The sequence below is a fragment of the Rattus norvegicus genome, chromosome 1, assembly GCF_036323735.1.
Source record: "Rattus norvegicus strain BN/NHsdMcwi chromosome 1, GRCr8, whole genome shotgun sequence".
Classification (NCBI taxonomy): domain Eukaryota; kingdom Metazoa; phylum Chordata; class Mammalia; order Rodentia; family Muridae; genus Rattus; species Rattus norvegicus.
This window is the reverse complement of record NC_086019.1, coordinates 9732207-9755976: the sequence shown is the minus strand read 5'-3', so window position 1 is coordinate 9755976 and position 23770 is coordinate 9732207. Positions and strand designations below refer to the sequence as shown.

At 40.5% G+C, this 23770-nt stretch overlaps 1 protein-coding gene across 3 annotated transcripts in view; it reads left to right on the top strand.

The window, feature by feature from the left end:
- The window catches only part of Pex3 (peroxisomal biogenesis factor 3), a 41839-nt gene extending 18503 nt beyond the window's left edge, over positions 1-23336 (top strand). The window contains exons 7-12 of one of the 3 annotated variants that reach the window (NM_031350.2): positions 82-136; positions 1048-1213; positions 8863-8933; positions 9946-10068; positions 19691-19787; positions 22520-23336. In NM_031350.2, the coding sequence (NP_112640.1) occupies positions 82-136; positions 1048-1213; positions 8863-8933; positions 9946-10068; positions 19691-19787; positions 22520-22603 (596 nt within the window). In that variant the 3' untranslated portion in view covers positions 22604-23336. Of the gene's footprint in view, positions 1-81; positions 137-1047; positions 1214-8862; positions 8934-9945; positions 10069-19690; positions 19788-22409 lie in introns of all 3 variants that reach the window. The other 2 variants (XM_039092495.2, XM_039092487.2) reach the window with 2 other exon arrangements.
- The last annotated feature ends 434 nt before the right edge of the window (positions 23337-23770 follow it).

Here is a 23770-nt window from a genome sequence, read left to right as displayed (position 1 = left end):
TGAAGCACGTTTATATTGTAGAGAGAGGTTTTAAGTGAACAAGGCTCTGTTTTCTTTTTAATTTTGCTTTTCCATTGATAGGCCTGACAGAGTTGGTCACTGTCATTAAACAAGCTGTGCAGAGGATCTTAGGAAGGTATGCCATGCTCCTGTCTTTTCTAACTTCCTAGTTCTGGTGAACAAAATAAAAGTTAGAGCTGCTCATGATGGCACAGTTCTGCCCTCCCAGGTACTCTAACGCTGAGGCAGGAGGATCCCCAAGGCTTTTCAAGGCTTACAGATAAGGCCCACTCAGTCAAATTAGTGGACTCTGTCTCCAGTTTTAAAGATAGGGAAAAAGTAGGTGTGGAATGTGCACGTGTAGAGCATTTACGTGCTCTGTGTGCTTGAGGTCTGGCGTTCACTCCTTAGTACTGCAGAGCAAAGGTGGGATGACAGGTCTGTCCTAGTGAACTGGGAATCTGAGGGGATGGCAGGTCTGTCCTAGTGAACTGGGAATCTGAGGGGATGGCAGGTCTGTCCTAGTGAACTGGGAATCTGAGGGGATGGCAGGTCTGTCCTAGTGAACTGGGAATCTGAGGGGATGGCAGGTCTGTCCTAGTGAACTGGGAATCTGAGGGGGTGATGGGTCTGTCCTAGTGAACTGGGAATCTGATACAGACACCAACCCTGAATATGTGCTACAGTCTACTGTATCAGTGTCACCTTCTTCACACTGGGGAATATGTTTCAGATTATTGTTTATTAACTGGTTTCCAAACAAATTAGAAATATAAAAAATACTTCTTTAAAATCTACCTACCTGTCCCTTCCACTAATAAGAGCTACAGTAATGACAGGGCTTTTCTTGTGAAATCTGTGTGAAGGCTCACTGTGGCGCTGTAGTCATGGCCTTGTCTGGTGGCTGGCTTCCCAGTCCATTCCAGTCTAGCATCGTCAGGTGAGACTAAACAGGACAGAGTTTCAGATCCCAGCTTACTAGAAAAGGAGCACTGCGAAGGGTGTCCTGCCATTCCAATCATCTGACTCGCTTTCCTGTATTTCTAGTATTTCTCTTAAACATTCCTTGTCCCTTTTGGACTTGGAGCAGAAACTGAAAGAAATAAGAACTCTTGTTGAGCAACATCGATCTTGCTGGAATGATAAAGACGCATCCAAGTCTTCCCTGTGCCACTACATGATGCCAGACGAGGAGACGCCGCTGGCAGCGCAGGTACTGTTCAGAACCACCTCTTTCTTATGTTTTAGATAAAACAAGTAATGTATTCTCTAAGAAATAATATTTAACTAAAAACAAAGAGTGTTTTAAGAATTTTATTTGACACAGCGGACTGAAACTGCTCCTGCCTAGAAAGTGTAAAATTTGTGCTATAGCCCAGGCAGGGCAAGAACTCGGACATATGCTTGCCTCTGACTCCCGAGTGCTGAGACTCACCTTTCCCTGCCTTCGCTCCGTTTTGGGTTTTTTGTTTGTTTATTTTTTGAGGCCACTGCTTAGATCGCTAAGGTCGTACCAACTTTCCGGGCTCCTATGAGCTGGGATTACTGGCGTGTTCCACCACACCTGGTTTCTAGAAATTAAATTCCGAACGAGAGAGGTGGGAAATACACATCGTTCTGACGTAAATAAAATGGGTAGTGTCATTCTAAAAAAAAAAAAAGAAGAAGAATTTTATTTAATGTTTAGAAATTCTTGGGTTTTTTGATTTTTGGGTTTTTTTAATTTTTTTATTAGATATATTTCTTACATTTCAAATGTTATTCCCCTTCCCAGTTTCCTGTCCATAAGCCCCCATCCCTCCCCTCCCCCTCCCCCATATGGGTATTCCCTCCATACATCCCCCTTATCCCCCCCCTTCAGATCCCCCTGCACTGGGGTCTGACATTGGCAGGACCAAGGGCTTCCCCTTCCACTGGTGCTCTTACTAGGCTATTCTCTGCTACCTATGAGGTTGGAGACCTGGGTCAGTCCATGTATAGTCTTTTGATAGTGGTTTAGTCCCTGGAAGCTGTGGTTGGTTGGCATTGTTGTTCTTATGGGGTTGCATGCTCCTTCAACTCTTTCAATCCTTCCTCTGATTCCCCCCAAGGGGGTCCTATTCTCAGCTCGGTGGTTTGCTGCTAGCATTGACCTCTGTATTGGACATGCTCTGAATGTGTCTCTCAGGAGAAATCTATATCCGGTCCCTTTCAGCATGCATTTTTTTAGCTTCATCAATCTTATCTAGTTTTGGTGGCAGTATATATACAGGCCACATGTGGGGCAGGCTTTGAATGGCCGTTCCTTGAGTCACTGCTCTAAACTTTGCTTCCATATCCCCTCCTATGGTTATTTTTTCCCCTTTTAAGAAGGAGTGGAAGCATCCGCATTTTGATCATCCTTCTTGAGCTTCCTGTGATCTGTGGATTGCATCTTGGGTAATTCGAGCATTTGGGCTAATATCCACTTATCAATGAGTGCATCCCAAGTGTGTTTTTCTGTGATTGAGTTACCTCACTCAGGATGATATTTTCTAGTTCATTCCATTTTCCTATGAATTTCATGAAGTCATTGTTTTTGGTAGCTGAGTAGTACTCCATTGTGTAGATGTACCACATTTTCTGTATCCATTACTCTGTTGAAGGGCATCTGGGTTCTTTCCAGCTTCTGGTTATTATAGATAATGCTGCTATGAACATAGTGGAGCATGTGTCTTTGTTGTATGTTGGGGCATCTTTTGGGTATACGCCCAGGAGAGGTATAGCCTCTCAGCTCAGGAATATCGAATGGCCAAAAAGCACCTAAAGAAATGTTCGACATCCTTAGTCAGCTTGGAATTGCAAATCAAAACAACCCTGAGATTTGATTTCTTCCCTTCCAATTTGTATCCCTTTGACCACCTTTCATTGTCTGATTGCTCTGGCTAGGACTTCGAGTACTATATTGAATAAGTAGGCAGAGAGTGGGCAGCCTTGTCTAGTCCCTGATTTTAGTGGGATTGCTTCAAGTTTCTCTCCATTTAGTTTGATATTAGTTACTGGTTTGCTGTATATGGCTTTTACTATGTTTAGATATGGGCCTTGAATTCCTGACCTTTCCAAGACTTTTATCATGAAGGGGTGTTGAATTTTGTCAAATGCTTTCTCAGCATCTAATGAGATGATCATGTGTGGTTCTTATCTTTGAGTTTGTTTATATAGTGGATTACATTGATGGATTTTCATACATTAAACCATCCCTACATCCCTGAGATGAAGCCTACTTGATCATGATAGATGATCGTTTTTGATGTGTTCTTGCAAATTCGATTTGCAAGAATTTTATTGAGTATTTTTGTATCAAAATTCATAAGGGAAATTGGTCTGAAGTTCTCTTTCTTTGTTGGGTCTTTGGGTGGTTTCAGTATAAGAGTAATTGTGGCTTCGTAGAAGGAATTCGGTAGTGCTCCTTCTGTTTCTATTTTGTGGAATAGTTTGGATAGTATTCATATGAGGTCTTCTATGATGGTCTGATAGAATGCTGCATTAAACCCATCTGGTCCTAGGTTTTGTTTTTTTTTTTTTTCTTTTTCTTTTTTTTTTTTTTTTTTTGGTTGGGAGACTTTTAACAACTGCTTCTATTTCTTTAGGAGTTATGGGACTATTTAAATGGTTTATCTGATCCAGATTTAACTTTGGTACCTGGTATCTGTCAAGAAAATTGTCCATTTCATCCAGATTTGCCAGTTTTGTTGATTATAGGCTTTTGTAGTAGGATCTGATGATTTTTTGAATTTCCTCAGATTCTGTTGTCATGTCTCCCTTTTCATTTCTGATTTTGTTAATTTGGACACAATCTCTGTGACCTCTGGTTAGTCTGGCTAAGGGTTTATCTATCTTGTTGACTTTCTCAAAGAACCAGCTCCTGGTTTTGTTGACTCTTTGTATAGTCCTTTTCGTTTCTCCTTGGTTGATTTCAACCCTGAGTTTGATTATTTCCTGCCTTCTACTCCTCTTGGTTTTATTTATTTATTTTTGTTCTAGAGCTTTTGGGTGTCCTGTCAAGCTGTTGATGTATGCTCTCTCCTGTTTCTTTTTGCAGGCACAGAGCTATGAGTTTTCCTCTTAGTACCACTTTCATTGTCTCCCATAAGTTTGAGAATGTTGTGTCTGCATTTTCCTTAAATTCTAAGAAGTCTTTAATTTCTTTCTTTATTTCTTCCTTGACCAAGTTGTCATTGAGTAGAGCATTGTTCAACTTCCATGTCTATGTGGGCTTTCTGTCATTATTGTTTTTATTGAAGACCAGTCTTAGCACGTGATGATCTGATAGGATGCATAGAATTATTTCTATCTTCTTGTATCTCTTGAGACCTGTTTTGTGACTGATTATATGGTCAATTTTGGAGAAGTTCCATGAGGTGCTGAGAAGAAGGTATATCCTTTTGATTTAGGATAGAATGTTCTATAAATATCTGTTAAATCCATTTGCTTCATAACTTCTGTTAGTTTCTCTATGTCTCTGTTTAATTTTGTTTCCATGATCTGCCCGTTGATAAGAGTGGGGTGTTGAAATCTCTTACTATTATCATGTGAGGTATAATGTGTACTTTGAGCTTTAGTAAGGTTTCTTTTATGAATGTAGGTGCCCTTGCATTTGGAGCATAGATATTTAGAATTGAGAATTCATCTTGGTGGATTTTTCCTTTGATTAATATGAAGTGTCCTTCCTTGTCTTTTTTAATGACTTTTGGTTGAAAGTCAATTTTATTTGATATTAGAATGGCTACTCCAGCTTGTTTCTTCAGGCCATTTGCTTGAAAAGTTGTTTTTCAGCCATTTATCTGAGGTAGTGTCTGTCTTTATCTCTGAGGTGTGTTTCCTGCGTGCAGCAAAATGCTGGGTCCTCTTTATGTATCCAGTCTGTTAGTCTATGTCTTTTTATTGGAGAATTGAGTCCATTGATGTTGAGAGATATAGAAGAGTGATTGTCGCTTCCTGTTATTTTCATTATTAGAGGTGGAATTTTGTTTGTTTGTCTCTCTTTTGGTTTCATTGCAAGGAAATTATATTCTTGCTTTCTGTACAGTGTAGTTTCTCTCCTTGTGATGGAGTTTTCCATCTATTATCCTTTGTAGGGCTGGATTTGTAGAAAGATATTGTGTAAATTTGGTTTTGTCCTGGAATATCTTTCTTTCTCTATGTTAATTGAGAGTTTTGCTGGATACAGTAACTTGGGCTGGCATTTGTGTTCTCTTAGGGTCTGTATAACATCTGTCCAGGATCTTTTGGCTTTCATAGTCTCTGATGAGAAGTCTGGTGTAATTCTGATAGGTCTGCCTTTATATGTCACTTGACCTTTTTCCCTTACTGCTTTTAATATTCTTTCTTTGTTTTGTGCATTTGGTGTTTTAACTATTATGTGACAGGAGGAATTTCTCTTCTTGTCCAATTATTTGGAATTCTGTAGGCTTCTTGTATGTTTATCTCTTTCTTTAGGTTAGGGAAGTTTTCTTCTATAATTTTGTTGAATATATTTACTGGCCCTTTAAGTTGGGAGTCTTCACTTTCTTCTACACCTATTATCCTTAGGTTTGATCTTCTCATTATGTCCTGGATTTCCTGTATGTTTTGGGCTAGGAGCTTTTTGCATTTTACATTATCTTTGATTTTTGTGTTGATGTTTTCTATGGTATCTTCTGTCCCTGCGATTCTCTCATCTATCTCTCATATTCTGTTGGTGATGCTTGTATCTATGGATCCTTGTCTCTTCCTTAGGTTTTCTATATCCAGGGTTGTCTCCCTTTGTGCTTTCTTTATTGTTTCTATTTCCATTTTCAATTCATTCACCTGTTTGGTTGTGTTTTCCTGCAATTCTTTCGGGGAGTTTTGTGTTTCCTCTCTAAGGGCTTCTACTTCTTTACTTGTGTTTTCTTGCATTTCTCTAAGGGATTTCTTTATGTCTTTCTTAGAGTCCTCCATCATTATCAAAAAATGTGATTTTTAAATCTAAATCTTGCTTTTCTGGTGTGTTTGGATATCCAGTATTTTCTTTGGTGGGAGAACTGGACTCTGATGATGCCAAGTAGTCTTGGTTCTGTTGCTTAGTTACCTGTGCTTGCCTCTAGCCATTGGGTTGTCTCTGGTGTTTGCTTGTCTTGCTGTTTCTGAGAGTGACTTGGCCCTGCTGTAGGCCTCTGTGTCAGCTCCTGTAGAACTGTTTTCCTGTTTTCTCTCAGCCTTTCCTGAGAATAGGTGCTCTGATATCAGGTGCGTACGTGTTCCCAGTGACTGTCTTCCAGCTCTAGGAGCAGGCAGGAATCAGAAAGACCCTGCCCCTGATTGCTCCTAGGTCCTTGCATCCAGTGGACACAGTTGGCACTCTGCGATTCCCTCTTGAGTCTGGACTGTGGGCAGAGGGTAGTCTCCTCTGACTTCTCAGGAGTGTCCACATTTCTGAGGGTCCAGCTCTCTCCCCCACAGGATTTGGGTGCAGGGAGCTGTTTGGCTGGTTCAGTTCGGTCCTGGGCACAGACCAGAACTGAGGGAACCGGCGGCTGTCTGTTCCTATATCCCTGAGTCCAGAGGCACTGTGCAGGTTCCCCTTGGACCGGGGATGTGGGCAGAGGTGTGCAGAGGTGGCAATCTGCCCTGCGGTGTCAGGATGTCTGCAGTCCTGGGTATTCAGCTCTCTTCTCCACGGGATTTGGGTGCAGGGAATTCTCATAACCATTTCTAATTGTCTAATTCATACCATGTTTCTTTTTTTTATTGGATTACTTTTATTTACATTTCAAATGTTATCCCCTTTCCCATCCCCCTCCCCCTTGTTCTATGAGGGTGTTCCCCCTCCCCAACCACCCTCCTTCCTGCCTCCCCCACAACATTCCCCTACATTGGGGGGTGCAGCCTTGACAGGACCAAGGGCTTTTCCTTCCATTGGTGCCCAACAAGGCCATCCTCTGCTACATATGCAGCTGGATACATTTTCACTTCAGTTTGCAGTTTAATGAAACTAGGAGTACATTCAAATTTGCTTAAATTCATGACCTCTTTTTCTTTAATTATTGTTACATATATATATTGCACACATGCATGCACGCACGCACACACACACACACACACACACACACACACGATTAAAAAAATGAAACCTTTTTTATTTATTTTTTTTTTTCGGAGCTGGGGACCGAACCCAGGGCCTTGCGCTTCCTAGGCAAGCGCTCTACCACTGAGCTAAATCCCCAACCCCGAAACCTTTTTTAAAAGAAGGAATAATGGCTATTGGTCAGTAACCAGAGGAAGCTCTAAGCACTCAGGTGAGAAGCAGACAAGACCTAGTGTAACACTAGATCTGGTGTTACTGTTTCCCAGTGTGTTCTGAGAGGCATTACAGAACCTTTTGATTGTGATGTGGTGCCATGAGTGAAAAATAGAATAAAAGATTTACTTTCAAGTCTTCAAGCCATAAAAAAAAGAACAATACAAACACCAAAAGTTTTTGCTCATATAACTATTTTTTAAATTAGTAAGTTTTTTACATTATTATTATTTATAGGTTCAGTGGTGTCCATTCTTTGCCATTGGAAAGTAATAGCTCGAGAAGCCTGGAGCAGATCTCTCTTTAGCAGGCGGCCCTGCAGACTACAGTGTTCATTACCACTGCTCAAGGGCTTTCTTGTAGCCCAGACACTCAGTGACGATCTGTTTGGGTGCTGAGAGAGACTACATGATTAAGCAAGAGAGAAGTAAAAAGAAAAGTAGGAGAGAAGGAAAAGAAAGAAAAGTTGTGATCCATCCAGAGAGTTTTGTGAGTGTAAGGACGACAGGTGAGACATAATTAATGACGGAGCCAGCCAAGGTGTGCACTCAGGAGGCAGGAGGGTCACTAAGTTCAAACAGAGAAGAGAGATTAACGAAAGAAATTAGCAAATTATTATAAAATAGGATCTCACTGAAATGCAACAAGGGGATTTAAAAAGTCTAAACCTGTAAAACAGCTTCCAAAGTAGAGTTAGAATTAGAACTCAACAGTGGTGCAAAGGGGAAAGGGTGTAAGGATGGAGTGAAGTGGGCTGAGGGAAGAGAGGAGTGAGGACCCAGGCCGCACTGAGTTTAACTGCGATGACACGAGGAGCCTCGGCGGTTACAATAAACAGAAAGGGGGGAAGGGGAAGGAGAGACAAACACAAAACCTCACACATCTGATAGAATGTCTCGGTAGCGCAAGAAAAGAAACAGACTTGTTTGCCGTGTGCTGCTCTGCACTGTGTGTGTGTGTGTGTGTGTGTGTGTGTGTGTGTGTGTGTGTGTGTGTGTGTGTGTGTGTGTGGTGCATCCATGTAGGTGTGTAGGTGGTACACAGACGTATAGCCCAGAGCAGGTGTGTCTCGCTCTGTGGCTCTGAACTGGACTGCATTGAGACAGGCGTTCACTGAACCTGAACCCGACCTTCTGCCTGGATGAGCTGGCCAGCAAGCTCTCTGTCCTCGGTGCCCAGGCTGTAGGCATGTGTAGCCAGGCTGGATGTTCACATGAGCGCAGGGGATTCACACCCAGGTCTCTAGACTTGTGGTGCAAGGACTCTGACGTGCTGAGCCAGCAGTCTATCCCGTTACTCTTAATATCTCTTTCTTGTCTTTGTTTATTGATGCCAGAAAAACCCAGAACAGACCAAATAAGGAAAGCTTTACAAAGTGCTTCAATTCATGTTTTAAATACAACCTACACGTTTATATAAACCTTTATATACATGTTTTTTCATTTGACAGGTTTTTTTTTTGTTGACAAAGCAGAGATATTCAAGTTTCCCAAATGCTTATGTTTCCCAGATGCTTATGTGATTACTTCATTCTTGACTTTGTAATGTTTGTAACTCTAAAGTGTAGATTTTTTATTTTACAGGCTTATGGGCTTTCTCCCAGAGATATTACCACTATTAAACTTCTCAATGAGACAAGAGACATGCTGGAAAGGTATGTAGAGGGCATGTAAATGTTACCTGTATTTTCAATGTAAATAAGACCATTTTTCTAGTGTTTCCTGAGCAAATATTTAATATATTATCTGAAAATTAAAATTTTGATCTATTCCCTCCTTTAGTAGGATTTCCTAAGGTAGAAGGAAACAGTAATTTAATTTAAGTAGATTACATGTGGCCATTTTCATGCAAGCTTATAGAACACTTGGAGTACAGCCCCATTCCTTGCTGGCCTCTCCTTTATTCTGGTCTCTGTTCCTTGATACTCTCTCCCTTACCACCCTCTCCCCAACCAATAGTCCTACTCATTCCCCTAGACAGCTTCGCTTCTTCTTCCTGTCCTATCTATGCACGATTCTGTGTGTACATGAAGCATGGGACCCACAAGTGAGAAAGTGATGTAGTCGTCTTCCGGGGCTGGCCTCAGTTCCTCAACACGATGATCCCTAGTTGCATCTCTTCCTCCGGACGTTACCACTGTGTGAACCCCACACCGTCTGACCACTCCTCCATCCTCTGTTGACGCACACCTAGGCTTGGTTGCGTGGCTGAGCAGCTGTAAATAGTGTGCAGTGAACATGGGTGTGCGGGTACCTGTGCGACATGCTGACTGGGACCCTTCTGGATAAATACTCAGGAGTGGCATAGCTGCATCCCATAATGTCTCTCCTGTCAGTCTCTGAGGACCCTCCATGCTGGTTTCTATACTGGCTGGATTTGTTTGTGTTCCTGCCAGCTGACATTGTGTAAAATGCATAGTAATATGAACCAATTTACTGAGTAGTCTCATGATGTTAAGATAAACAATACAACTGATTTTTATGCTTAATTCTGAAAAACTGATAAATTGAGGCAGTTTTCATGCTGTGAAAACTAGATTGTAACTAGAAATGTTAGTGATTCTCAAAGGCAACCACATAGTTGTTCAATTGGGGGTGTGGGTTTTGTTTTGTTTATTTTTTTGCCTACTAGGAATCTAAAAGTGATACACTTGTTATTTTATCTAGTCCAGATTTCAGTACAGTTCTGAATACCTGTTTAAACAGAGGCTTCAGTCGGCTTCTAGACAATATGGCGGAGTTCTTCCGACCCACTGAGCAGGACCTGCAGCATGGTAACTCCATAAACAGGTAACGTAGCACACAAAACATTACAGTATGAACGTATGTTCTTAAAACGTGATGCTTTGTATATATTTACATTGTTGTAACAGATAAAAAGAAACTTGACAGAGCTAGACGGATGTCTCAGACGTTGAGAACACTGGCTATTCTTCCGGAGAACCTGAGTTCAGTTCCCAGCACCAACATGGCAGCTCACAGCTGTCTGTAACTCCAGTTCCAGGGGATCCAACACCTCACACAGACAGACATGTATGCAGGCAAAACACAAATGTACATAAAATAAAAATAAGTAACTTTTTTATAAAAGTGATAAACTGCACCCTGTGTTTCAGCAAATTAAATTCTTCTAACCCATGACTTCTTCATTGACAAAAGTTCCTTCTGAATTTTAATAATAAAATTGGAGTTTTCTCCCCATAACTCTGCTACTACAGTGAAGTATTTGTGTTCTGAAACTACCATTTTATTAAGTCAAAATCCATTTTTCTTTAATTCTTTAGAATAAAAAGCTAAAAAGGTAGTCATTGTTGACCTGAATTAATATTCAGTGGTCTGACCATGGTAATAACCAAGCACTCTTAGATTCTTAAATATATTCATTTTATGTCATTATAGAATTGGGACTACCTAGTTGGTTCAATTAATAGTAATGTTTGTCAGCTCTATTACTATATAATGGACTTGTGTTGTTGGAAGTTATCGTGTAGTTTTGTTCTGTCTTTCACTTTGATACGAGGATCCTTGGTTAAGATCCTTGGTTTAAAAGTCTCCTCTTTAAGAACCTCTGGTTTTATATCATACTTGAAAAATAGTGGATTACAAATCGTGGCTCATTAATTGTATACCTGCCTATTAAATTTTGAGGAAACAAAAAAGTTTATTTTTGAGGTAACAGTATCTGGCATGAATCTAATGCAGATAGGAGGGTTCTGATGTCATTCTTAGCTTAGGCCTAGCAAGGCCTATTTTTGTCTGGTTCTTGGGGACCCTTCTTTGTTATGCAGGAAAGGATAACTTGCCCTTAATGGTGAGTAGTCAGAGTGCTCAGAGTAGTAAGGTCTACTTTTAAAACAATTTATACCTACCCTTAAAAATACATTTCAGCTGAAGACTAATCTTTTTTTTTTATTGGATATTTTTTATTTACATTTCAAATGTTTTCCAGTTTCCCATCCATAAGCCCCCTATCGAATCCCTCAGCCCCTACTTCTGTCAGCATGCACTTCTTGGCTTCATCAATACTGTCTAGTTTTGGTGACTGTCTATATATATATATACATACATATATATATATATGTACATGTATGTGTGTGTGTGTGTGTGTGTGTGTGTGTGTGTGTGTGTGTGTGTGTGTGTGCTGGATCCCCAAGTGGGGCAGGCTCTGATTGGCCATTCCTTCAGTCTCTGCTCCAAACTTTGTCTCCATATCTCCTCCTATGAATATTTTTGTTCACCCTTTTAAGGACTGAAGCATCTACACTTTGGTCGTCCTTCTTTTTGAGCTTCATGTGGTCTGTGGATTTCATCTTGGGTAATCTGAACTTTTGGGCTAATATCCACTTAACAGTGAGTGCATATAATGTGTGGTTTTTGTGATTGGGTTACCTCAGGATAATATTGTCTAGTTCCATCCATTTGCCTATGAATTTCATGAAGTCATTGTTTTTGATATCTGAGTAGTACTCCATTGTGTAGATGTACCACATTTTCTGTATCCATTCCTCTGTTGAAGGACATCTGGGTTCTTTCCAGCTTCTGGCTATTATAGATAAGGCTGCTGTGAACATAGTGGAGCATGTGTCTTTGTTATATGTTGGAGAATCTTTTCAGTATGTGCCCAGGAAGGGTATAGCTGGATCCTCAAGTAGTTCAAGGTCCAATTTTCTGAGGAACCTCCAGACTGATTTCCAGAGTGGCTGTACCAGCTTACAATCCCACCAACAATGAAGGAGTGTTCCTCTTTCTCCACATCCTCGCCAGCATCTGCTGTCACCTGAGTTTTTGATCTTAGTCATTCTGACTGGTGTGATGTGGAATCTCAGGGTTGTTTTGATTTGCATTTCCCTGATGACTAAGGATGTTGAACATTTCTTTAGGTGTTTCTTATCCATTCGCTATTCCTCAGCTGAGAATTCTTTGTTTAACTCCATACCCCATTTTTTAATAGAGTTATTTGGCTCTCTGAAGTCTAACTTCTTGAGTTCCTTGTGTATATTGGATATGAACCCTCTATCAGATGTAGGATTGGTAAAGATCTTTTCCCAATCTGGTGTTTGCCATTTTGTACTAACAACAATGTCCTTTGCCTTACAGAAGCTTTGCAGTTCTATGAGGTCCCATATGTCAATTCTTGGCATAAGCCATTGGGTGTTTTGTTCAGGAAATTTTCTCCAGTGCCCATGTGTTCAAGGCTCTTGCCCACCTTTTCTTCTATTAGTTCGAGTGTATCTGGTTTGATGTGGAGGTCCTTGATCCATTTGGACTTAAGCTTTGTGCATGATGATAAGAATGGATCGATGTGCATTCTTCTACATGCTGACCTCTAGTTGTACCAGCACCATTTGTAGAAAATGCTATCTTTTTTCTACTGGATGGTTTTAGCTCTTTTGTGTAAGATTAAGTGACCATAGGTGTGTAGGTTCATTTCTGGGTCTTCAATTCTATTCCACTGATCTATCTACCAGTCTCTGTATCAATACCACACAGTTTTTATGACTATTGCTCTGTAATACTGCTTGAAGTTAGGGATGGTGATTCCCCCAGAAGTTCTTTTATTATTGATGATAGCTCTCGTTATCCTGGGTATTTTGTTATTCTAAATAAATTTGCAAATTGCTCCTTCTAACTCTCTGAAGAATTGAGTTAGAATTTTGATGGGGATTACATTAAAATCGTAGATTGCTTTTGGCAAAATGGCCATTTTTACTATATTAATCCTGCCAATCCATGAGCATGGAAGATCTTTCCATCTTCTGAGATCTTCAATTTCTTTCTTCAGAGACTTGAAGTTCTTATTGTACAGATCTTTTACTTGCTTGGTTAGAGTCACACCAAGGTATTTTATGTTATTTGTGGCTATTGTTAAGGGCATCATTTCCCTAATTTCTTTCTCAGCCTATTTATATTTTGAGTAAAGGAAGGCTATTGATTTGTTTCAGTTAATTTCATACCCAACCACATTGCTGAAGTTGTTTATCAGGCGTAGTAATTCTTTGGTGAACTTTTGAGGTCACTTAAGTATAGTATCATATCATCTGCAATATTCTGACTTCTTCCTTTCCAATCTGTATCCCTTTGACCTCCTTTCACTGTCTGATTGCTCTGGTTAGGACTTCAAGTACAATATTGAATAAGTAGGGAGAGAGTGGGCAGCCTTGTCTGGTCCCTGATTTTAGTGGGATTCTCTCCATTTAGTTTGATGTTAGCTACTGGTTCGCTATATATTGTTTTTACTATGTTTAGATATAGTCCTTGAATTCGTGATCTTTCCAGGACTTTTGTCATGAAGGGGTGTTGAATTTTGTCAAATGCTTTCTCAGCATCTAATGAAATGATCATGTGATTCTTATCTTTGAGTTTCTTTATAGAATGGATTACATTGGTGGATTTTCATATATTAAACCATCCCTGCATCCCTGGGATAAAGCCTACTTGATCATGGTGAATGATCGTTTTGATGTGTTCTTGGAGTTGGTTTGCAAGAATTTTACTGAGTGTTTTTGCATCAATATTCATAATGGAAATTGGTCTGAAGTTCTCTTTCTTTGTTGGGTCTTTGTGTGGTTTCGGTATAAGAGTAATTGTGGCTTCATAGAAGGAATTTGGTAGTGCTTTGTCTGTTTCTATTTTGTGGAATAGTTTGGAAAGTATTGGTCTGAGGTCTTCTATGAAGGTCTGATAGAATTCTGCATTAAACCCATCTGTTCCTGGGCTTTTTTTTTTTTTTTTTTTTTTTTTTTTTTTTTGGTTGGGAGACTTTTAACAACTGCTTCTATTTCTTTAGGAGTTATGGGACTATTTAAATCGTTTATCTGATCCAGATTTAATTTTGGTACCTGGTATCTGTCTAGAAAATTGTCCATTTCATCCAGATTTGCCAGTTTTGTTGAATATAGGCTTTTATAGTAAGATCTGATGATTTTTTGAATTTCCTCTGATTCTGTAGTTATGTCTCCCTTTTCATTTCTGATTTTGTTAATTTGGACACACTCTCTGTGTCCTCTCATTAGTCTGGCTAAGGGTTTATCTATCTTGTTGATTTTCTCAAAGAACCAACTTTTGGTTCTGTTGATTCTTTCTATGGTCCTTTTTGTTTCTACTTGGTTGATTTCAGCTCTGAGTTTGATTATTTCCTGCCTTCTACTCCTCCTGGGTGTATTTGCTTCCTTTTGTTCTAGCACTTTCAGGTGTGCTGTCAGGCTGCTAGTACATGTTCTCTCCAATTACTTTTTGCAGGCACTCAGAGCTATGAGTTTTCCTCTTAGCACAGCTTTCATGGTGTCCCATAAGTTTGGGTATGTTGTACCTTCATTTTCATTAAATTCTAAGAAGTCTTTAATTTCTTTCTTTATTTCTTCCTTGACCAGGTTATTGAGTAGAGCGTTGTTCAACTTCCATGTATATGTGGGCTTTCTGTCATTGTTGTTGTTATTGAAGACCAGCCTTCATCCATGGTATTCTGATAGGTTGCATGGGATTATTTCAATTTTCTTGTATCTGTTGAGGCCTGTTTTATGGTCAGTTTTGGAGAAGGAACCATGAGGTGCTGAGAAGATATATTCTTTTGTTTTAGGATGAAATATTCTATAAATACCTGTTAAATCTATCTGGTTTTTAACTTCTGTTAGTTTCTCTATGTCTCTGTTAGTTTCTGTTTCCATGATCAGTCCATTGATGAGAGTGGGGTGTTGAAATCTCTCACTATTATTATGAGATGTGCAATGTGTGATTTGAGCTTCAGAAAGGTTTCTTTTATGAATGTAGGTGCCCTTGCATTTGAAAGATAGATATTCGGGATTGAGAGTTCATCTTGGTGGATTTTTCCTTTGATGAATATAAAGTGTCCTTCCTTATCTTTTTTGATAACTTTTGGTTGAAAGTCAATTTTATTGGATATTAGAACGGCTACTCCAGCTTGTTTCTCAGGACCATTTGCTTGGAAAATTGTTTTCCAGTCTTTTACTCTAAGGTAGTGTCTGTCCTTGTCACTGAGGTGTGTTTCCTGTATGCACCAAAAGACTGAGTCCTCTTTACATATCCAGTCTGTTAATCTATGTCTTTTTATTTGAGAATTGAGTCCATTGATGTTAAGAGATATTAAAGAATAGTGATTGTGGGGGCTGGAGAGATGGCTCAGCGGTTAAGAGCACCCGACTGCTCTTCCAGAGGTTATGAGTTCAATTTCCAGCAACCACATGGTGGCTCACAACCATCTGTAAAGAGATCCGATGCCCTCTTCTGGTGTATCTGAAGACAGCTACAGTGTGTACTTATATATAATAAATAAATAAAATCTTTAAAAAAAAAAGAATAGTGATTGTTGTTTCCTGTTATTTTTGTTGTTAGAGGTGGAATTATACTTATGTGTCTCTCTTCCTTTGGGTTTGTTCAAGAAGATTACTTTCTTGCCTTTTTTAGGGTACCGTTCCCCTCCTTGTCTTGGGCTTTACCATTTATTATCCTTTGTAGGGCTGGATTTGTGCAAAGAGATTGTGTAAATTTGGTTTTGTCATGGAATATCTTGGTTTCTCCATCTATGTTAATTGAGAATTTTGCTGGATGTAGTAGCCTAGGCTGGCATTTGTGCTCTTTTAGGGTCTTTATGACATCTGCCCTGGATCTTCTGACTTTCATAGTCTCTGGTGAGAAGTCTGCTCTGATTCTGATAGGCCTGCCTTTATACGTTATTTGACCACTGCTTTTAATATTCTTTCTTTGTTTTGTGTGTTTGGTCTTTTGACTATTATGTGACAGTAGGAATTTCTTTTCTGGTCCAATCTATTTGGAGTTCTGTAGGCTTCTTCTATGTTCATGGGCATCTCTTTTCCTTAGGTTAGGGAAGTTTTCTTCTATGATTTTGTTGAAGATATTTACTGGTCCTTTAAGTTGGGAGTCTTCACTCTCTTCTGTACCTATAATCCTTAGGTTTGATCTTCTCATTGAGTCCTGGATTTCCTGTATGTTTTAGGCTAGGAGCTTTTTGCATTTTACATTATCTTTTACTGTTGTGTCGATGTTTTCTATGGTATCTTCTGCCCCTGAGATTCTCTCTTCTATCTCTTGTATTCTGTTGGTGATGCTTGTATCTACAGCTCCTTGTCTCTTCCTTAGATTTTCTATATCCAGGGTTGTTTCCCTTTGTGCTTTCTTTATTGTTTCTATTTCCATATTTATATCCTGGATGGTTTTGTTTAATTCTTTCACCTGTTTGATTGTGTTTTACTGTAATTCTTTAAGTGGTTTTTTTTCTGTTTCCTCTTTAAGGGCTTCTACTTGTTTACCTGTGTTGTCCTGTATTTCTTTAAGGGAGTTATTTATGTCCTTAAAGTCCTCTATCATCATCATGAGATATGATTTTAAATCTAAGTCTTGCTTTTCCAGTGTGTTTGGATATCCAGTATTTGCTTTAGTGTGAGAACTGGGCTCCGATGATGCCAAGTAATCTTGGTTTCTGTTGCTTAGGTTTCTGCACTTGCCTGTCACCATTGGGTTGTCTCTGGTGTTACCTTGTCTTGCTGTCTATGACAGTGACTTGTCCCTCTTGTAAGTGTGTCAGCAGTCCTGTAGACTTGTTTTCTTTCAGCCAGATCAGGGTACAGTGGGCTGTGGGTAGCGACCAGAAGGGGCCTGTCCCAAACTGTTCCTGCCTTTGTGTGTCCTGAGGCCACCAGGCAGGTCGCTTGGAGCCGAACAGTTGGTCTTACCTCTGCTCTCAGGTGTGTCAGCGTTCCTGGGCACTGGCTTTCAGCTCTGGGTGGAGCAGAGAGCAGAGGGTGAGGACTAATCTTACATACTGTCTGAGTCAAGTACAGCAATTAACGAGCTTCCAGTGTACCATGTGCTTGTCAAAGACCAGTCAGTCCTCAGTGAGGCAAAGAAGTGCAGCAGTTCTAGGCCAGCCAGGGCTACACAGAAGACCTGCTTTAAAAAAGTAATTTTATAATTGTCCTAATTTGTGTGTACATGCACATACGTATGTGTGTGCATCTGCATGGGGGAGGCAGCTTTCAGGAGCTGGTTCTTTCCGATAGTGTGGGTATGGGGAACCAAACTTGGGTTGTTTGGGCTTTTCCTGCTGAGCTGTCTCACTCGCCTTTGTCCTTTTGTCTTGAATAACTGCGGTGGCTACAGCCTCCACCCCATGTTGTGTAACAGTGATGACATTCAGCAAGACGGAAGCGTTGCTACAAGTGTTGACGGGTGAGGTTGGTGGTAGATATGAAATAGAGAACTGTAGATAGGGAAGCGTGCAGTGCGTGAACACAAGGCCACTAAAGGGAGGCTCAGAATGAAACTGAAACGTGACGGATGCTCTGGTTGAATGTAGCGAGTGCTGGTAGGACAGGAAGGGGTGTAGTGCACTGTATGAGGTCAAGTGTTTGTCTATGTTACAACCACTGTCATTCTTTTCATTTTTATTTTCATTTTACTTTATTCTTTTCATTTTACTTTAAAAATTAATTTTTAAAAATTACGTTTGTATGTGTGTTACTGTATGCCATACATGTGCTAGTGCTTGAGGAGGCCAGAAGAGGGCGTTGGAATCCCCAGGACTGGAGGTCAGTGTGGTTGTAAGCTGAGCTGCCTCATATGGTGCTGGGAATTGAATCCTAACCCTCTGTGAGCAGTCAGTGCTTCCAACCTCTGAGCCATCTCTCCACCTCCTAGCTTAGCGGACTCTTAAAGTAATCCTGGGGTTGGTCAAGTGATGAGAGTTAAAGTTAATCTAGGTCAGAGCAAGGAGAGCTGAAGGACAGCAACCTGACTGACGTCAAAATGTAGGATCTTAGTTGTACTTCAGCCTTGTTACCGACTAGGAGTGATATCAGAGTGAAAGAAGGGTTAGATGTTAGGAAGACTACCACAGTGAAACAGCAGTACTGTGTTGATAAACAAGGCCTGCAGCATGGCTCTGTCAGTAAAGGCACCTGACGCCAAGCCTGCTGCCCCAAGCTCAATCCTCTGAGCCTGCGTGCTGTGAAGGAAGAGCTGACTCCTCCAGTATGGACTCTTACCTTCCCTCACACGCGCACACACACACACACACACATATACACGCACAAACACACACATGTACAGGCATACACACATATACACGCACATGTACATGTTCGCGCACACACACGCACACACATACATATACATATGCACAATAAATAAATAATAAAAATGTTAGCGGGGGGGGGGGGGGTTGGGGATTTAGCTCAGTGGTAGAGCGATTGCCTAGCAAGCGCAAGGCCCTGGGTTCGGTCCCCAGCTACGGAAAAAAAAATGTTAGCAGGACAAAAATCACCTTTACCATTGTTGAAAAGGCATAGAATTTACTGCATCTTACTATAAATAAAATTCAATAATATAAATCAAAAGCAAATATGATTATTGATGAAGCAGACTGCTATTTATTAAATTCAGAAGCAATTAAGATCGTCTGTATTGGGATGTTCAGATTGTAGTTTTGCTTATTCTGCTGAATGTAAAAAGACTAAGAGAAGACCAATTTTGAAGACCAAAATTTAGGAGCACCATTGAATTTTCTTATATTTATTTTTAAGACAGACAACTAACAAGGTATTAATTGACTCATAATTTTCTAAGTTAAGTATATTCTTTCAAAATCTAAGATCATTTTTAATGGGAAAAATATTATTTGACAGCCATAGAACTTTATACTTAGAAACCCAGGAAAATAAAAGCCTTACATTCTTTTCCTAACATCAGTCTATAGATGTGGTCACAGTACTGTGGAAACCCCATGGGAGACCGGAAGACAGCTCTGTTGGGATAATGTTGTCACTTGATAGTAAAGTTATTCTGGCCAGATCATGACTAACCGCTAGCAGAAATAAAGACTTAAGACACGCTCTCCTGTCAGGCAGGCTGAGATGAAGGACAAGAGTGTGTGTGTCCAGGAGAGGCCCTGAGGCAGGACTTCTCACACAACAGGGAGAGCAGAGGCAGCTGGCACAGATACTGCAGACCTTACACAGGTACCCTTGGATCTGTAACTCTCTTTATACAGACACTCCATAAATATTGAGAAGACGTGGGCAAGAACTCGAGCGCTGGCTGTAGGACGCTGGTGTCAGTATAATAGCTCACACGGACTACCCCCTAAGCATTGAAGACAGGCAGAGATGTAGAAAGCATTGAAGGTTTTTATGGCAAAAATATGGTAGGTAGAATTGTAAGTTGAAAAAGAATAAAAATGTAAAAATGTATAAAAATTGCCAGAAAAAAGTCCATAAAATCAACTATAGCTGTTATTTTTAGATGACGAAGTTACATTTTGGTTTTCTACTAATATATTTCTATAAGTATTCTTAAATGATGTGTGTACACTTTTATGATTGACATGTCGAATGCCTGTGTGTGCGTTCAGAAAATAACTGCTGTGGTAATTTGTTTTCAGTCTGTCCAGTGTCAGCCTCCCTTTAGCCAAGATAATCCCCATAGTGAACGGACAGATCCACTCCGTCTGCAGTGAGACACCCAGTCACTTCGTGCAGGTGAGTGAGGAGCGGGGAAACTGCAGACCAGCCGTGCTCACACTTGTCTCCAGAGCAAAAGTGGACCCCTGCTGCCATCATGTTTTAAAGTAGAGCCTGCATCCACATTCTGAGTGGTGCCTTGCCCACAAGAGTAGCACTTGACAGCAGCTTCATAGCAAGTCGTTTCCCCTGCTGCCCCCCTCCACTAGACTCTGGTGAACATGTCCCCGATTGGCCGAATTTGTGGCTCATTGTCCTTTGCATTAACAGTCAAGTTCTTCAGAGTTTGAAAAAAACCTTTAAAAATCTGGTAAATAAGATGTTTTCATAACTGGTACATTGCTGTTAGTAATGCATCAGCAGTCTGCTCACTAAAGCTGGTCACAGAGTATGGAACGCTTCACCAGACTACTTACAGCCCCATGGTTTTTCCCTCTGAATTCATTCAGGAAAGCGTTTTAGTAAAAGGATGACTTTGAATCTATGTACTTTTTTCAGTCAGTGACAAACTTGAGAAGTGTATTGTAAGTTTAAAAGGTTGCACGGTATGCCTCAGTCACAAAGTGCTGTAGTGATGTGTTATGCAAGGAGTCTAAGGCCTCCACGGACATGTGATGTCTCCCTTGTGTCACTGTCTACAACGATGGAATGTGCGGTCTAGATAGACTTTCTCCTCTTGGGGCAGTGCAGAACCGATGATCAAGGGCTCCAGCCCATGTTGAGTCATTAGCCTGTCCTGTAGACCCAGGTGGCTGTGCCCTGTGCTCTCTAGTCACACCTCCCAAACCTAAGGGCTGGCCGTTCACGCTGCAGAAGAACTGGTGAAGAAGGCCGATGGCAGGTCCCGGAGTGGTAAGCCTTACACAGTTTTCCTGCTTCTCCCAACATCTCTGGCGTGACCTGTAACCATCCATTTTAACAAATTCATGAGAAATACAATGACGTATAATACAGCAGGTACAGCTTAAAGGCTTCAGGAATTTTGTACATTGCATTTTAATTTAAACCCATATAACTGATAACGGAAACAAAAAGGTAAGTTTTGGTGTCTGCATTTGTAGACATGAGTTTGAATGAGGGCCCATGGGCTTCACCAGACACTGAGTGGGGCTGTGGGCTTCACCAGACACTGAGTGGGGCTGTGGGCTTCACCAGACACTGAGTGGGGCTGTGGGCTTCACCAGACACTGAGTGGGGCTGTGGGCTTCACCAGACACTGAGTGGGGCTGTGGTAGTGAAGGCTGGGGTGTCTGGGACACGGTCCTCCTCAGCTGTTCAGTCCAATGGCTCAAGCGATGTGCTTTCAGTCAGCACTTCATTAGGATTTACAGACGTGGCTTTGGGAGTCCATGAAGATGAGGGATGGTTGATTTGATTCATGTGGAAATAGAAAACCTAAACCCACAAGGATCAATTGCAAGATAATAAGTAGAGATAAAAGCACAGCACTGCCCCGGATTGAAGGCTTAGGGGTCTTGCTGTTGGCCCCATGTAGCATCAAACTGTGTTTTTTGAATTGAGGTGAAAACTACAGAGGCAATGAAAACAACAGCAGGAAACCCACTCATGTGAAGGCCACATCTGGTAGCTCACTGCACGGTGTAAATGGCCGCAGAGCACGTGCAGCAGGTGTTTCAGTTGAGTACCAGGCCCGTCAGGTGTGGAGCAGGCTGGTCATAGAAACACAGGAGTGGAGCCCGCAGCCCCACACCCACAGGAGAGCAGTGAGTTAGCCAGCAGCTTGATTGGATAAAGGTGTGCTAGGGTTGGTAGGGCAGATTCCATTTAATGGTAAATGGGTTTTTGTTCATTTACTTGTGTGAGTAGTTCAGGGTGGAGACAGCCGGGGACTCCTCTGTGTCCATCTCTGTGTCTCTGGGCCCGGCTTGTGTTTTGGTTTTTAGTTATGGAAAAATCTCTAAGCTTTAGACATTTATATATTTTCATTTACACAATAAAATAATATAAGCAGAAAGCTGGGTGTGACATGCACATCAGTGCTGGGTGTGACATGCACATCAGTAACCCTGGCACTCAGAGGTTGAGACAAGGCGTGGCCTATGCCAAGACTGTGCTAAACCAAGAAAGACATCTTTGCATCTGACTACTTCCTCAGTTTACCCAGGTCCTCGGATGTGTGACATGCTCTGCAGAAGCAGCCTCAAGGGACAAACATACACAGGAAGACACGCCTTTCTGAGTTCACTTCCCAACATTTTAAAGGAAAACACTTTTATAGGTCTCAAAATACATTTAAAAGAAGATTTAGGAGAGCATCGTTGCTTCTTTCTAAACTGACACGATTAATGGAAGCTCTAGTAACTTCCACAGCTGATTCCTTTGAAGAGTCTGGGTTGTTTTGAGACAAATCCCCTTTTCCCATTTAATGCTGATACAGTCTGAGGTCCTGCTTTAAGGAAACGAGATTTCAGTTCACTAAAACAAAAGGTGCTTCTTCCCACAGCCTCATACTGAGAGAGAACTTGTGCTATAAAGTGTGCATTATGGTTTGTGTGTATGTGTTCATACAGAATAGACATATACTACATACATTAGAATCATTTGCTTTATTTTCTAGAAATAAGAAACTGACCAGTATTTCCTTTGATTTAGTGTAAGAAAAACTTCCCCTTCCCTTAGTCTCTCCTTGTTCTAAGTATACAGGGCTTCAAGGCAGGGGCGTTGCCTTGTAAAGATGGATTTTCCACCATCTAACCTCTCGCAATCTGTGCTGTCATCATCGTTACCAGGATCTGCTGATGATGGAGCAAGTGAAAGACTTTGCTGCCAACGTGTACGAAGCATTCAGCACCCCCCAACAACTGGAGAAATGATTGTTTTCTTTCAAGAAAAACCACAGTGGATTCATCTACATTAAAAAGTACTCTGAATAAATCACCTATACCTAGAGTGACAATTTGCAACCAAATGCCTAATAAAATATATTCTTGAGCCAAGTCTTCATCTCATAATGAAGTAGATTCATTTAGCACCTTACTGTATTTTTAATTCAGCACAGTCTACTTCCTCAGGTGTATCTAACTGTGCAGAGATCACGTCAGCATCAATCATGATTCCTTAAAGTCTGGATAGCTGATCCAAACAAGTAGGGCTTTTATACATACATGGAATGGAATGTGGTGTCCTTTCACACATGTAATGAGGGAAAATGTGTCTTGAAAAGGAGATCTAGGCTGTTTAACTAATTATGGCGTTTCCTGGACTCTGAAGTAAGCAAGAGCAAGCCAGATCCTCTTCAGTCGCCCTTAGAAGGCACCCGTGATTTGCTCACACATACCTACGCAGGGGCTTATCTTCTAGAAATGAGTGGGTTTCCACACCTGTGGTCACTTACTTCTCTGCACTGTCCTGTCAGTATTTATTTGCAGCATTTTCTAAGCTTCATTAGCAGCCCTCAGAAGGCTGCATATAGATTCTTCAAGCTAATGTTTATGTTGTTTACTCACAATTATTAATAATTACAGGTTTATTCATTTATGTATAAATTAATAACTTTGTATTGATTTTGAGTATAATAAGTTGTTACAATAAACTATTTTAATAAAATATAGTTTGGTTTAGTTAATAGTTTTTTAGCCATTAATTTATTTGTTCTTTAATAAGATTTTTGCTGTTTTTTTTTAAAGAGAGCATGCTAATTTTAACTGGTATATAGTTAATGCTTTCTTATAATTTTTTTCAGAAAAAATGTAAATAAAAACAAATTATCTCTTGTTTCTAGCTTACCTGTGGTTCTTCACAGAACATTAAGGCAGAACTGACTGAATCAAGTGTCAGCAATGGATTGGCTATCTCTGGTAATAGATTGTTCTCAGAACATAGTTTTATGTCCCTGCCACATTAAACAATAGAGCTAAATAGGAGAGGGTAGAAAATGAATTGTAAAGGTCTTTGTAAAGCTTGGCTGAGGTCTGTAACAAGACAACCATGTATAAAGAGGTCAGAAGGAACACACTTACTTTTTTTTTAATTTTTTTTTA